The 18,497-nt window shown below is 43.9% G+C and overlaps 1 protein-coding gene and 1 non-coding gene across 2 annotated transcripts; both read left to right on the forward strand.

Annotated features, from left to right (window-relative positions):
• Nucleotides 1-2,598: 2,598 nt before the first annotated feature.
• LOC128300227 (glutamate decarboxylase) lies at nt 2,599-18,296 on the forward strand. Its single transcript, XM_053036215.1, has 7 exons — nt 2,599-2,702; nt 2,770-2,848; nt 8,047-8,286; nt 11,380-11,948; nt 12,031-12,098; nt 16,065-16,143; nt 16,764-18,296. Exons 2-7 carry the CDS (start codon nt 2,785-2,787, stop codon nt 17,280-17,282), a joined length of 1,539 nt encoding a protein of 512 aa, XP_052892175.1. The 5' UTR covers nt 2,599-2,702; nt 2,770-2,784; the 3' UTR covers nt 17,283-18,296.
• On the forward strand, nt 7,714-7,786 carry Trnaa-agc (transfer RNA alanine (anticodon AGC)). The gene has a single exon. It is a non-coding gene; the product is annotated as a tRNA-Ala (tRNA).
• Nucleotides 18,297-18,497: the final 201 nt, after the last annotated feature.

The raw sequence follows: 18,497 nt of genomic DNA on the forward strand, positions 1-18,497 counted from the left end.
CCTCCTGCGTTGGAGACTCTCCTGGTATCAGAGCTTGACAAACTGGTCATTTTTGGTGAGTTCTCTGTCCCGATTGACACGGAAAAGCATCCTCCTGCGTTTGATGTTCTCCTGGTATCAGAGCTTGACAAACTGGTCATTTTTGGTGAGTTCTCTGTCTCGATCAACACGGAAAAAGCATCCTCCTGCGTTGGATACTCACCTTGTATCAGAGCTTGACAAACTGGTCATTTTTGGTGAGTTCTCTGTCTCGATCAATACGGAAAAAGCATCCTCATACGTTGGATGCTCTCCTGGTATCAGGAGCTTGAAAAACTGGTCATTTTTGGCGAGTTTTCAGTCTCGATTGACACGGAAAAGCATCCTCCTGCGTTAGATGCTCTCCTGGTATCAGGAGCTTGACAAACTGGTCATTTTTGGCGAGTTTTCAGTCTCGATTGACACGCAAACAGCATGCTCCTGCGTTGCATGCTCTCCTGGTATCAGGAGCTTGAAAAACTGGTCCTCCTGCGTTAACACGGATAAAGCACCCTCATACGTTGGATGTTCTCCTGGTATCAGAGCTTGACAAACTGGTCATTTTTGGTGAGTTCTCTGTCTCAATCAACACGGAAAAAGCATCCTCCTGCGTTGGATACTCTCCTGGTATCAGAGCTTGACAAAATGGTCATTTTTGGTGAGTTCTCTGTCTCGATTGACACAGAAAAAAGCATCCTCCTACGTTAGATGTTCTCCTGGTATCAGAGCTTGACAAACTGGTCATTTTTGGCGAGTTTACTGTCTCGAAAAACACGCAAAAAGCATCCTCCTGCGTTGAATGCTCTCCTGGTATCAGAGCTTGAAAAAATGGTCATTTTTGGTGAGTTTTCTGCTTCTTAAGCTTTAAAAGCAAACAAGCTTCTTAAGCATTTTAAATAGACGATTAGTGAATGAATAATAATCTTTCGTTTGGGATCTGCTTTCGTTTTGAAGACTTGTATACGAAGCGTCTTCCGGAAATTAATATCTTTATCCAGAACCTATCCAACCTTGGTTTAGTTAACTTCAACGAAATTTTACTTAATTAATGGAGGGGGGTTGCGTCCAGTGTTACGTTTTGTTACAATAGGGGGGGAAGGGGTCGAAACCTGACAATTTTTGCGTTACGTAATAATTGAAAGAGCCCTTATTCAATTTTATTTCATTCTAGTGCCACTGAAACTCACGAAAAACCTGCAAACGGGGTATAAAAACTTTTTGAACTCCTATTTTAATTCACAAAAAAATCGAAGACGAATAGTTAAATGAAAATCTCCCTCGAATTGACACCATATGGAGTTAGTTATTATCAGCAAACGAAAAGCTATTTTACATTCGTTTGACGTCATCAGACGTGGTGCTCCTTCTGCACCTAAAACCATAGCAGCAACCATAATTGGTTGCGACACCGGAAAGGATTTCCATTCTGGTCGAGGTAAAAAATAACTAACCTCAAAAATGGTTCATTGGCGTTGTGGGCCAGCGTTGTCTCCATTTGTTTGTCTGTTTTTGCTCTAGTGAAAGGGCTGTTGCACCTTGTTCCGTGCCCTTCCGTGGACACCAGTTTGCACAAAATTGTCCCGGATCAACAGCGGTGCCCAAAACACCTGCACGCTTGTGGCAAATAAACGGAACGCCCAACACGGTACGCCAGTTTTGTAGTTGCTCATCGACTGTTGAGTGGCACTATTTATTATTTATTCGTTGCAACTCGGTGTAACATTTTCACCCACGTGCCCACGCTCTGACACGTTGGCGGCGTTGTGGAATTTCGCTGGATTTCGATGGTCTGGCCTGGTATCATTGGAAATTGTGCCGCGGCGACGGCGGCACAAGTCATTCTACAATCCCACGCAAATTCTCCCACAATCCGGGACCGTGGGTGGCAGCACAAAGTACATAAAATATTCATTTTCCCCTTCGGGTTTTCCCTCAGGGAAATGGAAAGCGAAAATTCTTCGTCCCTCATTGGGGATGGTTTGGTGTGCGCACAGCAGCGCAACCGTGTGATGGTAGCTCCGCCTCAACCATGATGGCGGCCACAGCGCCATCCAGCTGCTCTGATGGAGAATGCTCTCATGCGTGAGGCTGAACGATGACGTAATGAATCCGAATGGCAGGATTCTATGTGGGAGGCTGCTGCTGCTGCTGCCCGAAAGCTCGAAGAATCGTTCTGCTCGCTGGTGGAATCCTTCACCAGCCGTCACAGCTCGCGAGAACGTCGGACAGTACGGTTTTGTTTCGGAGATCTGTTCTGTGGTCCGTCCGGATACAGTGATACGGTGTGTGTGTGTGAAAAAAACCCCCGTGTTCGCCAGTGGTCAACCATTATCCGCCGTGCCGAAGGTATTTGTGCGTGTCCGCGTACGGTACGAATTGAATCTCCCAGCAAAATCCGTCTGTACCCGTGAAAACCCTGTCACAGCGTTAGGGGTCAGTTAGGGGTTATTTGCGTTTGTTCCAGGCTCGCAAAAACATCGCCCAGCAGACTTTTACCACATCGACTTATCGTCCTGGTTGTGATAGCGTATCAATCTGCGTGTTACATAATCGTTACAGATCTCTGGACTCGAAGTTTGGAGTAAAACTGCAGTGTGTAGTGAAGCATTTGTTAAACAACTCACAAATTCAACGCATATTACTGCTCTGCTAACACGTTTTAGTCACAAAACCGCTATCAAAAGGTAGGATCGCGAGAGTTTCTAGCTAGAGAAGCATACAATGTAACCATTTTCTTTGCATTATTCGCAGCAAACAGACAGCAACATGACGTCGATAAATGTGGAAAAGTATAAACTGTCCGACAAAACGGCAAAGCTCACAGCCAAAGGTAGGTGTTTGATGTGTGTTACATAAGCAGTTGGATAGATGTTGCGTAACATGAACATGGCAAATTGATGATGCTTAGAAGGATGTCCTTCATTAATCAAAAATATGATGTAAAAGACTAATGTTTAATGATGATTTAATGATTAATGATTAATTTATTCTACTTTTAAAAGAATTAATGATTAGTTAGAGATCAAATCATTTAACAAAAGTACAAAAAATACCCCTTATTCGTTCGTACGATCTAAGTAAGCAGATGCCCACACTCTCTGGCTTGCTTTGGTCATATTGTGACACCTTCTATGCAACTTTACACTTATCCTGCCTTAGCTCAGTAGGCCATGAGCAAACGAAAGAACGGCTACCATGATGCTTTTCGAGCTAATAACGATCGTTGATCAATTTTACCCATCCTCAGCCTCATTTCGTTTGATGACCTTCATTTGAACGCAAACGGTTACAAAGTAGGTGCTATTTGTAATCCTGCAAGAACGCCCCTGGGTAGAACCATTGCAAGTATATGGTCCTTGGAGCTTTTCCAAACCGTTAAAATAATGCGCAGGATCTTACCAGGAGGTTCATGCGCCATAAACTGGCCTTCTTTGTTGTGTGTGTGCGTGTGTTTGTGTGTTGCTGAAGGTAATCAGCCTGAAATTGGGAACGGAAGTGAGCTCCCGTGTTATTGATCCAAATCTACGATATCGATACGAACGGGATGCACAAGGATACCACATCTAATGTCCTTGAGTTGGGCTGTATATAAGGCAGAGTTCAGAATAAAACTGCAAATTAGAACAGGGACCATGTATTTGTGACATAGTAACTCAAGTTGGCCAAAAATTACTATGCCATTGACGTCATCGGATGTTGTTGGTTTGGGGTAGAGTGATTTTTTCGACTGATTCCGGATGTTGCATAACGCAGAACGAATTCTTGCTGCAGATGCGCATGTGTGGGACTGTGGGTCAGAACAGTTTGAGGTTTTGTAAACAGAAATTTGCACACAAATAGAATTTTATCAAGGCTTGATTTGATTTTTGGGGACTTTAACGTAAAATTAATTACTAACTTTATGGAAATTTGCTTCGCTGGGAAGGAATAGAAAACAAAGCGCTAATCTTCTTGTTACGAAACATTTTAATAATGACTGCTGCCATTTTGTTTTTACATTTGGAACAAGGTACAAAAGTCCTCAATCTGTCACCCAACTCACAGGCGGAGTGAGTTCTGACGCACTTCGTCACAAGTGTTACTTCCGTCCCGTCAGTCATCAACAGATTGCGGCGGTGGTAAAATATGTTTGCGATATTAAAATGTTTGCCCACGGGTTGAAGGGTGTCTGGCACGACAGATAACAGTCGAGGGAAAAACACGTCGCAAAATTGACACACGGCTGGAGTGGGCAGAATGGGATGAAATTTAAAAAGTGTCCCCTTCAGGATTCATTTTGATTACAACAAGCACGATGTTGCTGAAAAGGAATGGAATGTTTTGAATGTTGAGTCTTTTCATAACTTTGTGCAAAAAAAGGCGAATCGCTTCTAATAAATGTCGGACCAATCATGGCTGGAAATGCAAGTTTTTCTTTTATTTATTTGTTTGTTCCATTTATCAACGAACACCCGGGAAAGAAAACCTAACCTCAGAGGGGGGAAAATTTGCGCTGCGGAATTTGAAGAATGTGGCCGTTTATTAAATTCTGCCATTCTGTCCCCGTTGGCATTATGCACAAGGTAAACGAACATGCAAGGGCAAACACATTCCAACGTAGCCTGCGGAATGATGGAGATGAAAAATAGTTTTTCCCTTTTATACTTGCATTCCCGTTCCGTGTCGAACATACGCTCGGCAGCAGAAGTGATAGTAAAACAGGAAAAATCGCACACGACAAAATCGGCCCTTTCTTGGGCGCGCCCGTCCCAAAAGCGACAATTTCCCGTGCTGCGTAAGGGTGAGCCGGTTTCGGTTGTCGGTGTCACTTCCGCCGCAGCGGACGACGGGGAAGCAAATATTTGGCTACCGATATAAAACCGATTATCTACACTTTAACGGATCGTTAGTTGCAGACATAATTGAAATCACTCGTGCGCAACAACGGCGCAAGAGGCACGGCGGTCAGACATTGTGTACGCAGCACGGTAGCAGAGCAGAAGCCAAACGCTTCCGGTGGGTGGGTGGTTTTTCCCCCGCGCTTTTGCAAATGCGCTTTGACCTGTCAGGAAAATGCAGGACACGCATTATGCCACCGTGTGGATGGGGGTTTAGTTTTGTTTCTTTTCCTTTCCCACGCGCTTATCATTTCTTTCGCTGCTTAGGGGAAGGAGCAAAGTTTGGCTGAAGAAATGGCCAACATCTCGGAACTCGATCTCGCTCTCCGGTTGCATCCGGTTGTGACAGGTTGCTGGGAAAAGGCTGGCCACTGTTTGTTGCCACCGGTTTTTATAAGTGACCACTCAGGCGTAGGATGCGTTATCAAGAATCTTGTCGTTCGTGTGGTAAGCGCACAACAAAGAACGCTGTGAATGTGACCGCTTGTCCGATAAGAGAAATTAAGAACAAACCGGATGGAAATCTTTTGTATTTGTGATGCTTTGTGCAGTGGAATTCTGTATTAAACTCAGTAAAACATCTTCAAAATAGTCATAACTTATAATATATAAATTAAAGCACTTTAAATTATTTAGTACAAGCATAAATGACGGAGGAAAAAGTTTAAACAGCTAATAGAAATAAAAAAAATGATTTATAAAATTTGAAAAGAAAAGAATATGTACAAATAAACAAATAAATGGTAAAAACACAAAACAACATGCAACACAAAAAAAATCAAATGTAGAAGATGTAATAAACATTAAAAGTACAATAAAAAGGAATGGAACAAAAACACAGCAAAAATTGCCATGTAAGAGCTAACAACTCACTCCAAACAATAAACAAACCTTTCAAAGGTACAATACGTAGCAGTGGCACAAAGCAAGTGTCCCTTCTTTGTTGTGTTGTGATCAAATTTTGAACACCACTGCAAACCTCGTGCGGTGTGAGGAAAATCAATAGCAAGGTGCAAAATAGATTTATCATTACAGACATAATCTTGTAACTTATGATAACCGCCAGAAGAATGTGATCCTTTTGTTCAAATGTTCGCCTTCGAAGGATGCGAACCATCCACCATCCAACCGGAACAATGGTTCAGACAGAGCCAAGAAAGTGCGCACACCAACGGTACAGGTCATCTTTCTTCGTGGGTCAAAGGGACTAAAAAAGGTTATCTCAGGTCGCCTGCATCGAACTGGAGACGATCTCTCGCTCTCGCTATATTCGAAGTGGATCCAAACAGATGCCAATCGTGAAACAACGTGCCTTGATGCCAAGAGGGAAAAGAAAATCAATTTCCTATTCATTCGCCACCAGGATTAGGCCCATGATGGATAGATAGATTGGTCTGCACCAAGCCATCCGGATCTCCCTAGCGAAGTCTATAAAAATCGTTTTTCACCATTTTCCCGGGGCTCCCGTCCCAGTGGAGGCCGGTGTTATAGGGCCACCACCACCACCTGTCAATACTGTTCATTTTTTATCTAATCCTCTGCCGAACGGTACGGTGGCGCTGGTGATGGCTCCCCAGAGAGTGCGAGTGAGGTACCATTGGTGGTTGTGGTCGAGTGCGCCGTACGCTTTAAGATGGGATGATGGGTCGTTTCCTGTGCCCAAACCGGTTTGACACAACAGCACGGTGCAAAAATCCGCTTTCGATCCGCTTAACCTAAGGGCCGAAGCGTGTGGTAGCCCTGAGAAATCCTTAATTAAAACGATATCAACACTAATTGCTCAAATAAAACACATTCTTTCGCTGTCCCTTGCGCGCCGAGCCGCTATTCCCAGCGCGTTGTTTAACGTTGATAGACGAAAATAGGGAAATAAATAGCTTGCGCCATGTCAGAAGCAACAACCAAGCGTGAATGGGGGAAAATGTAATGTTTGTAAGGGGAAAGATACATACGGGAAACGGAAATGGGACCGCCGGTGAGGACGGTGAGATGAAGTGAGTAGGAACTTTAATATTAAAATCCCTTCGAGTGCGGAATTGTTGCACTGTCTCTTTACCGTCGCAGCATGCTGTGAAGGGTCGCAAGGGGAAAAAGAACAATCCAAGTCACCGTTGATGATGGAAATGCCGAAGGTTTCACTATGCCGCACTGTTGTGCCATTCGGCCAGGGGTTGGCAAGAATTTACCCTTAGATTGAAAAATCTTTTTCTCTCTATCCGTTGGATAGGTTTTATTACACAAATAATTGCTAATTGAGGATTTCGGGGTAGTAGTTTTTAAAGCCACCTCAGATATTTGCTTTTCTTCGTTTATATTTATTGTGTTGGATTTACAAAAAAAAAAACATTTATGTTAACGGATCACAGGAAGGAAATGAAGTTTTTCTTTAGATGGAACGAACTACAAGTTTAAACAGTTGTTTTTAGTTGTACAGTAAAAGCGAAATATTAGTGCAAGAACTTTTAAACACAAAACAAACGGTGGGGGTATCACATTGAACTCGAGCTATTTTTAAACACCGCACACCACACACAGCACAGGTGTCCGGGCAATGCGCGGGCCTTTCACTCGCGACAACGGTGTGGACCGAATCGGCTGATTACGCGATTACAGTGCCCACGTCGCTGCATAGTATATGCTGACGCACATGTTTGTCCGCGCCACACGGTGAAGGGGTGGGGTGCGCGATACGCAGTTAATACGGATCGCGCGTATGTTTAAAACCAGTTCAAACCATGCCGCACAGAGCCATCGATTGGGATCACGTATAAATTGGGTGGAGCAATTTTAGTCAAAACAATTGCTTACCTTTCAACCGGGGGATGTAGCTCAGATGGTAGAGCGCTCGCTTAGCATGTGAGAGGTACCGGGATCGATACCCGGCATCTCCAAAAGGAAAATTCTTTTTTATTAGGTAAGGTAAATTGGGCTGTTGATGGAAAGATGAAGTTTGTGTGTGAGTTGACATTTGTAAAAAAAAAAAAACAAGTTGGAGTTATGTCACCCAGTACTACTGACATCCTTAAAGTAAAATATTAATGTATTAAACTCTGTAAATGTCTCCAAAAATTCTCATACGGCTTTAAAGAGAGAAAATATAATTTAATTTAACACTCTTCCCGTCCGTTCTCGTTCGTTTCTGATATTAAAGACATCATCCCGGTCGTACAGTCGGCCGATTCGGCGGAAACGCGTGAGTTTCTGAACAAAATCGCCGAGCTGCTGGTCGACTATGTGAACATACAGAACGACCGGAAGGAGAAGATTCTCGACTTCCACCATCCGGAGGACATGAAGAAGCTGCTCACGCTGGACATTCCGGAGGAGGCCGTCACACTGCAACAGCTGGTGAAGGATTGTGCCATGACGCTCAAGTACCAGGTGAAGACAGGTAAGTGGGGAGAGGGGGACCATTAAATCACGACCCGATTTAGGGCTAAAAATGTTGAGACAAAAGTGAACATCGTCCGTCAAACGTATGCGGGTTTCGGGTTCCCGGAAAATGGGAAAATAAGTGAAAACAGACGTAAATCCGGATCAACATCAAACCGAACCGCCGTTCCAAGGCCTGCTGCGAGTTGAGCAACAAATTGGGCTGTTTTGCGTGATTCGTTTGAACGTGCTCGGTGAAACGGTTACGGCTTTTGCTTAATGCATTTTGTAGAGGGAGCGATCCCCGGGCGGAGGTGATGTCCGGCGCAGCTTGAACACTAACAATGTGTCGTAATACACACGCGGCGATTGAATACGAATGGAGGGTTTTCTCGCCGACAAACATCTCAATGTTTTGGGATGACACGAAGCGGGGATAAAATCATTTATCAAACCCACCGAAACAAGGTAAGGTAACTTCGGCCACCTTGAACGTCACCTAATGGTGGTGTGTTGTGTAAGAAACTTGCTCATTAGTTTGACCATTTAGAAGCAATTAACTTCACTTCACCAAAAGCAGTTCTTAAGGACGCGCAAGCTTCTTATCTTGGTTGCGTGGTGCAATTTTTCGTCCTCCTCCCTTTCCTGATGGAGACACTCTCAACACGAAGGATCATATTTCCCGGATATTGCCTACCTTATCTGGTTGATGTTCATCATTTTCCTGCTCGGTTCCTTCGGGAACTTCCTGCCACAAGCATCCGCCATTCGTGACGATAACATCCCTTTCGAGAAACTAAAATATTTGCAGATGAAATTCGACACCCCCTTCAACGTGTCGGTAAGGGGGATGGGTCCCATAAATCTGGCCACAAGAGTCATAATCGGGTTGATTTCTTTTCACCTTTTGAAGCCCCCGGGGAGGGGAGATATGGCGTACGGCGTATGATGAAGATATGACACGTGAAAACAGCCACAATATCACCCTAGAGCGATGTGACGAAACTGTCCACAGGAAATGTTCTTACAGAACAGAAAAATTGGGTAATGCAAGAGCGGATGATCACGTGGTTTAAACCACATGAAGGCACATAGATGAAGGAAAAGCGGGTTAAAAGGAATTTATAATAAATTTTCCTATAATTTAGAAGTTTTTTTTCTATCCATTTCAGCATGATCATACATAATTTCGATCGCAAAAAAAAGGTTATTCTAAACAGCAAAGCAAACCTCCCAATCCATCCTTTATGCTGCCGTCAAAAAGGCACTTTCCATCCCATGGACACGACACGTGGCCAAGATTAGATCAATAAACAGCAATAAATAGCGGGGATAGCGACGGCAACCGACATTTCCTGTACCGACCGCCTTCGTTGAGGGAAGGTTAGAACAACGGCAAAGGAACTTGGTGTGTGCGTGTGTCGCAGCATCCAGACCGGCGGGTTTTGTCAAGCGATGCGTATGACGAGGATGTCAGCCACAGTAAAACCCTGGGCCAAGTGAAATATGTTAATGTACGTTGAATGAGGATTAAATTTTTGGGAGGTTCGTTTTTTGTTTGCTTCTTTCCACTCTCGACAGTGGTGAAGCATATTCATCCATTCAACGCCGGGAATGAGAGAAGGTAGGGAGTTCTTGGTAGCAGATTGAATGTATTTTATTACCACCTAATTCCATTATCCTTAAGGCTAAACTCTCGCCGCGTGAGCCCGTGGAAAAGGTTGGTGTCCTTCACTCCCCAGGACAATGGCAGTGGCAAGTGTTATGGAAATCAATTGGAGTGTTTATTGTGGCGGTGTGATTGATTGCGGTTTTTTGTTATCAACTCCAGAGCACTCCAGGCGCTTTAATTAATGTTGAATATGTGTGCGATTGCGTTGTGTGAAGGATTCTTTTGAAATATAAATATTATAAAACACAGTGCATTTCATTACAACCTTGATTTGTAATCAATTTATTTCTGCACAACTAAAAGCCACAAAATGGCTCAATTTGTGTCTCTGCGTACCATTCAATGCGCCACAATTGAATTACACTTCAGCCGACAGCGTATCTGCCCCCTTTTCCGGGGCACCGGAAGTGTCGGAATGATGTAAGAACGGCCAGAACCCTCGCCTCGTCGACAGAAGATGACGGCGATGCTTTGATTTTCTCATCGCATATTTGATACGGCTCGATGGTAATAGTAATCAGGAATGTTCTGAGCCCCGCGTTCCAAACTTTGGTGAGCTATCGATGTAATTGAATCGAACTCGTGGCGCGCCCGGAGTGCCCTGGAGATTATGGTCGAAAAGGGGTTTGCCTAACATCAGTGTAATCCACCCGTTTTTCTCCCCTCGTGTCATCCGGCTCACATCCGGGCAAGGGACAAAATGGGAAGTTCGTAGCGCAGGGAGTTGTCCCCTTTTTCCCGCGTGGAGTTCCCGCTGATTGTTGACATTCTTCCAGTGGTCCGGCACGGCACACCACCACTCGAATGCAGTAGCGGGCCAATAGATTAGCCATTTGTGCCGTTGCCGTCGTTGATGTCGGTGCGAGATTTTAATCCGTTGCACAAACAAATAAACACACACTTCCCACTTGCCCGACGAGAGGGGGGGGGTTTTGGGCAAATTTTCAGCATCTGTTTTCGGCCCGATAGTGGTTGAGCGGCGATTTACATAAGCCTTGTCTATCTCTTGGAGAAGTAGAATTAGGAGTGTGGTTTTTTTTTTTATTTGGGCCATAAAATGCACGCAAAGCAGAGTCGATGCGAATACAGTATGGATCGATGGTTCGATGAAGCGATGGCACGTCAAGCCCGGGAGCAGTTGGCAGGTTGGATTATTACGCCACATTTAGCAGACGGAAAAGTGATTGTTTTCCCTTTAGGTTTTCCATTTTCCGAGGGGTTCCCATCCTTAACCGCACACCATGTGTCTTTAAACCCATGGCCCGCAGCATCCGAAATGGGGGCATTGCTGCCATAATTAATGAACCGAGCTTAAAGCCTTAAAGCCCTCTCGGATCGTCTCTCGGATAGGCTCGGATTGATGGATTGCGGATGCCCGCTGGATGGGTCTATTAAAGTGGCCCTCGTTTTTGAGTTCCTTTCTTTCTTTCTTTCTTCCAGGACATCCCCACTTCTTCAACCAGCTGTCGTGCGGTCTGGACGTGGTGTCGATGGCCGGCGAGTGGCTGACGGCGACCGCCAACACCAACATGTTCACGTACGAGATCGCTCCCGTGTTCATCCTGATGGAGAACGTGGTGCTGTCGAAGATGCGCAAGATTATCGGATGGGATGGTGGCGATTCGATTCTCGCCCCGGGCGGTTCCATCTCGAACCTGTACGCCTTCCTCGCCGCCCGGCACAAGATGTTCCCGAACTACAAGGAGCATGGGGCGCGTGCCCTACCGGGCGAGCTGGTAATGTTCACGTCCGACCAGTGCCACTACTCGGTGAAGTCGTGCGCGGCCGTCTGCGGCCTCGGCACGGATAACTGCGTGATGGTACCGTCGGACGAGCACGGCCGGCTGATTCCGTCCGAGCTGGAACGGTTGATCCTGGAGAGGAAGGCGCGCGGACAGATTCCGTTCTTTGTGAATGCGACCGCCGGCACGACCGTGCTCGGTGCGTTCGATCCGATCACTGCGGTGGCTGACATCTGTGAGAAGTACAACTGCTGGTTCCACGTGGATGTGAGTATTGGAGTTCCTTTTTGTATTCTAACCTTAAAAATCTTTGAAATTATCGCTCTCTGTCTCCTTGCAACTCTTTCAGGCCGCATGGGGTGGTGGTCTGCTGCTGTCGAAAAAATACCGTCATCCACGCTTCACCGGCATCGAAAGGTATGTTCCCCGTTCGAAAGGAAACAATCTTTTCGTCTGAATACCGAAGCTCTTTCCTTTTGCTTCGCTCTAATCCTCGCGTTGATCGACGCCCAACAAAACCCGCCCCAAGTCAGTCAAGAGCTGCAATTAGCAAAACAACGCACTTTAATCTTCAGCCTTTTTCGCACAAAGACGCGCACGGCTGGCGGCAAACAATTGACACATGAAGGGAAGCGCACGCAACAACAAAAAAAAAGTAATTCCGATCCCGGTCACAGCTGTTTGGAGGTTATTATGTCGGTGAGGAGACTTTAATCACTCACTCGACTGTCAGAAAAAAGCGGTCTGTCGGTTTTCGTGCAAGGGAAAAGGGATTGATTCCGATTCCGAGCGACCTTCCGGTCTATTACACCATGTGCCGGTCACATTTGTTTGTCAAGTCATGCTGTGCGAGCTGGTACAGGTTGAACTGTTCACTTTTCACTGTGAGATGAGAAAACAGAACTGCACGACTATGATGTGCACTTGGACTTTGCATGCCAGTTCTGTACTTGCTGTTCACTTAAAGAACTCCATCCCTAACCGTTATCATCAATCCTTGGTGTTCTCGTTTTGTATGATACAATTTTTAACAAACAACAACAAAAAAACGCTATTTCTTTGTTATGTTTTCCATTCTTATGCCCAACGATAAGAAAGGGGGAAACGCACAAAACTCGAAATGGTAGGAAAATTAAAATACCTAAACCGTAAAAAGTCAGCAAGTTGCTTCCTCGGTTCTGCAAGAAGCCAAAGTGATGGTCACAACTGGCAACATCCGGTTCCACAACAGGCACAGCATTACGACCCTTTACCGTTTTCCCTGCTCTCCGTAGTCTGCTTCTTCCCTCGGTCTCCCTTTCGGGAATGCTTATTGATTTTCGTTCGTCCGTGCATCCGTTCGGTGCAGGAGGTTGTACGACGGAACGGAACGGAACGGAATCTGCTGTGACTAATTGTTACGAAATTAAATTCCTCCCGCACGCCAACACGGGCATGGGATGGTGTAACAGCTTGCAAGACATGTGCATTGGTGAATGGGCATAAAGTTTAAGACTTTACTTCACATGTAGTAGGGATTTTTCCGTTTTTCCAAGTCAAATATGCACCGGTTTGTTCAATATTTTGTTGCAAATTTAATGTCACGTCTCGTGCAGAAATTCTACTGTTTATCGGCCACCTCTTGACGCCAGGAAGTTCAAAAAGTAAAAATTCAAGAAACTTCCCAAATAAGATTTTGAAGTTTTAAGGAGTCATTGCACATTTAGGAGTTGCCATTAGCCTACTTTAACCTTATCGAAGACTACTTCATTCGGTCGGTCAATTATGGAAGTTTCTGATCATTCATGGCAATAAACCATAAGAAACATGTAGAAAGTAAAGTTATAAATTTAAAGTTCAGTTGAGTGAAAACGAGTTATAATACAGTTTTTATTTCCAGTGCACAGTGCAACTTCTCGGGAAACTGTCACCATAAGCCCAGGTTTACCACCTGTTTCAGGTGCTTCACTTGTACTGAGGTTTGATCACGATCAGAGGCGAATTTACGCTAACGGTCTCCCATAATATATGCAATCTAATTTCAGTAATACATGAATATAAATTAATAAACCATTTCAGTTTCATTATGTATCATTTAACTTTTTAGGCAAATGAGAATCTTCAAAATATGGCATATTACTTAGCCTAATGTAGTTAAATGTCTCTAATATTTCTGAAGTTTAATTGCAAACAATGATTGATATAACAACCACGTAATGCCTAAAGGAGCCCTACTATTTCTGGCTTTCTTTGACTTCATTTCCCCGTAAGCCGAATAGTCAGTCCTTGCTATGGAAGATTGGCCCAAATGGCATTTTGAACTGTGAAAACCGACTCCACTATTGCGCCAATTATTCCAGCGGGCCAACCCAAAGATGAGCATAATCATTTATATAATATATAGTAGTTTATATAATAAGAATAGTTCATAATATTACCCATACTGTTTTTTTACACATCTTTGTTAGTTTTAATGCTTCTAACAAATTTGTCATACGCGTTGGAGTATGAAAGGAATTATTCATGTTTATGTTTACACAAGGTTTTGATTAGAAATACTTCGTTAAGAAAACCTCACAAATTTAAACATATACCTTCGTATCACAACCATGCTTCTTGTTATGGTTTTTACAGCTTGGATGTACATTTACTTAATAAGTTTATTGTAGAAACCAGCTCTAACAAATTTTCCATGAACAGGCCAAATACAATCTTCAATATTTCGATCATACATGTTTATGTTTGAATTTATGTGACACTGTTGGTACGTGCAGAAAAAATCTTTAAACAAATCAAATATAAATGAAATTCTTTCTTGAAATACGTCTTGAAGCTACAACTCGATTATCCTTAAGGTTCTGATCACGATCTTGAGATTATACAATATATTATCAATATGTAATTAAAAGTTAGCAACCGTTGATGGTTTCGGCCAAGATTAGGAATTTACGTGACCTCCATAAATACTAACTTGCCTTTATTTTTATCCAATGCCTATTGCCTGTTTTTCTAACTTAATATTTGTTAGATTCTACTGTATGAAGTCTTAGTATTTGTGCAAATTGTTCTCGAAGTGTTAAATATTTTCTATGACACAACTATACAAACACATTTCAAATTAAGGTCATTGTGCGTATTTCTGTTACGCCATTGCCAAATTGATTCCATTAATACATAATTAATCAAAATTCTCACAGCACGACAACCAAAAAAAAAAACAAAACTGATTCCACAAAGTTAATTCAACACTTTAGGCCCAAAATCTGTCCAATCATTAACACTACCGCGAGATCCTCCACATTGTCAAACTTCATCCGGAACTGATGGGTTCCATGTGGCCCGGGTATGGTTCCATCATTAGACTAAAAGCTTTTCCAGATTGACGGTAAAACCCCGCACAAAACCTCAAACGACTGAAAACGACTGGCCTGGGTTGTGAAAGTGGATGGTGAAAATGAATTGTAATTTTATGATAATCCGCTGTTCTGCGGTAGACCACCGAATGGTGGGTGGGTTTTTTTAAGTAAATTTTGCCTAAATTTTAAAACCCAATTGGGAAACAATTAGTGTGCGTGTTTGGTGTGTGCGTGTGTTAGATTATTGTAAACTATAATTATTTGTCTTAAGCATTGATTTAATGTTTATTATACGGGATTTAATTAACGCCGTTTCATTATTGCTTGGTATTAACAAATAAGGAACATTTTGGGCACATTGCGCCGTGCAAAAAAAGATTATGGGAAGTTGGTTTAATTAAAATTGCTACCAGCAGCATTAAAATCTTTTCCCGCAACCTGAACACGGCTGGTGTTTAGAACGTTTTAGAAGATGGCCCTCGATCGGGCCGGTAGAATTAAGTCTGACTTGTTTAATCCCTGTCTGAATAATGGCTACACCTGTGAGTCCTATCTGGGCTACACAGTTATGGGAGGCACTCAGCTGTGAACGGTTCAAATGAGGATTAGGACGACATTGAAGACTTAGCATAAAAGTTAAATATTGTTTCAAAGTTTAACAAAAAAAAGATAACAAAAGAAAACAGTTTTAAAAGCACTTAAATTACTCAAAATATGAATCACCTAAGTAAAAAATGACTAACCTCAAAGCAAAGCTATCCTCCTGTGTAAACACCGATAAGCAAGCAACCGACTTCATGCAAATTCCCTCCCACTATCTCGGGGCCAGGGACCATCAGCTCATAAAAAAATGGAATGGCTCGCACGACTGTGTACATAAAATTAATTCTTAAACACTCCTCTGGGGCTCTTCCGTTGTGTGGTTGTTAGAGGATTCGGTGAAAATAATGTCACCGGCATGGCCATCAGCGGAACCCCTTTTCAGTTTTCCCAAAACCCGGCGAGTGTAGGGGTGAACTAACGTGTCCGCTTCCTTTCTCACTTCCAGATGCGACTCGATCACGTGGAACCCTCACAAGCTGATGGGTGCACTGCTGCAGTGTTCGACGATTCACTTCAAGGAGGACGTAAGTAGCGTTGTAGGGATGGGACCTTTTACATGTACAGTGATTGAAATAGTTGTACGACTACCGCACAGGGGAGGGGCCGATGGGACGCGTTGTGCGGAAAATGATGTGCTCGTAAATCAGGCGGCATTTAATTTGCGCAATACGTTACCGTTCGTTATGACGGCGAAAGCGCAATGTGGGAAAAATGGGCTTCCCGAATCAGTGGCGGATGCGTAAAAGTGGAAAAAAAAAACCAACATCGATTGGTTTACTTTTTAGTCTCGTTCGTTCGCGTTTTTGCTTTGTTTTGTACAAAGTTTTACACCAATCAGCACCAACTGGGCGATAAAAGTTTAGTCGCGTAATCCCTAAATCCCTGCCCTGTCCCAGAGGGGGTGTATGGCCAATGATGAACACAACCGTCGGAGAGTATTCGTAAATTGATGAACCATGTTCTGGGCGAGTTTGAAGTTATTCGCTGTCGGGATTGATTGCCGTCGAGCGGAACGGCGTGCTAGTTAGATGCCCGTATTTACCATTCCGTACCACCAGATGTGGCGGTTTCCATGCTTGAAGGATGGAAGTTGGAAAACATCTTCTGAGGAGAGTTCTTATTGCTACTTACCTCTCACATCCAGGGTCTTCTGATTAGCTGCAACCAGATGTCGGCCGAGTACCTGTTCATGACGGACAAGCTGTACGACATCAGCTACGACACCGGCGATAAGGTGATCCAGTGCGGACGGCACAACGACATCTTCAAGCTGTGGCTCCAGTGGCGCTCCAAGGGTACGGAAGGGTTCGGCAAGCACATGGACCACCTGATGGAGCTGGCCGAGTACGAGGTGAAGCGCATCAAGCAGCAGTCGGACAAGTTCCATCTGATCATGGAACCGGAGTGCGTGAACGTGTCGTTCTGGTACATCCCGAAGCGTTTGCGCGGCGTACCGCACGATGCGAAGAAGGAGCAGGAGCTCGGCAAGATCTGTCCCATCATCAAGTCGCGCATGATGCAGTCCGGTACGCTGATGGTCGGCTACCAACCGGACGATCGTCGTCCGAACTTCTTCCGCTCGATCATCTCCTCGGTGGCCGTGGCGGAGGCGGACGTTGACTTTATGCTGAACGAGATCGATCGTCTCGGCCAGGATCTGTAAGCGGGAGGGCGTTGTTGGTAATGTTAACGCGCCGTTATAATTGTAGCAACACACCGAACTACACGGCACATCAACACGGGCATCCGTTGTCATACCCCGTAGCCGAATATCCATCAACTCCATCGCGTAGTGCGCTCCAAACGGGTATAACAGCGTACCGTTTTTAAAAATCGAATCAACCAATGAGTATCAGTTGTGAAGACATATCAATATCTTCAACAAAGTTGTTGTGTTTGGACGAACGGACAAACAAAACCCAATCTGCTTTAATTTATCTAACCAAGATATCTGTGAGGTTTATGTTTATGAGGCGTTGCTTCAAGGAGCGTTTTAATCCAGTTGTTTAGTGAAGCTAGTTTAGGGAAGTTAGTTTAGTTTTAGACGACGAAAAAAAACCCAAACGTTATTTATTTCTAGCAGTATATTGTGTCAAAGACATATCACTTTGTTTAGCACTCCCTTTCCCGAACTCCGAACAAACGGATGCATTTAAATCTTACCGGTGGTGGTTTACACCTAGTTGAAAGCGGTTTTAGTTAGACTTACGGCCGTTGAGTATCCTGCCCTCGTTGCGGACCTGTAGGACTTGATTAAAAGAAACCAGACATTCATTGAAAATCAACTATTTACCCGCAAAACTTTTGACTGTTTGGAAATCCCTTGTCTGTCCACCGGACCGGAACATGAAAGGGGAATGAAATATATATATATATACAAATTAAAGTGAATCTGAAAAAAAGGAAACGATACAAACGCTAGAGAGAAATATATATACATATGTACACAAAATCCCACTATATACACGGAATACTACTGTGGCCGCTCCACTCCTCCCCCTGCCCCGCACTATCCCCATTTTTGGCCTTTTTGGTGGGAGTGTGACTGTGCATGTGACGAGTGACATGCATCGATGTTCCACACATTTGCCATGGATGTTTCCTTATTTCACCTGTTCACCATCTCGATGTACCTAGACCCAAGTTCCGATCGGTTCCAACCGTGCTCTCATATCAATACGCATTGCATTTGAACAGCATTTAACAAGCACAGTTTTAAGTCCATAAGTGTAGTGTTGCAATAAACTAACCGGGATGCATTTAGTAGACAGCGGCAGTTCCAATTCCCGATGAGTTACTGAGCAATGAGTTTTGTTATTTGTTATTTTTATTTGTTCGCATTTTTATACCCAACACTATTCCACAAAGAACCACACGC

This window comes from Anopheles moucheti, chromosome 3 (genome assembly GCF_943734755.1).
Source record: "Anopheles moucheti chromosome 3, idAnoMoucSN_F20_07, whole genome shotgun sequence".
NCBI classification, from domain to species: domain Eukaryota; kingdom Metazoa; phylum Arthropoda; class Insecta; order Diptera; family Culicidae; genus Anopheles; species Anopheles moucheti.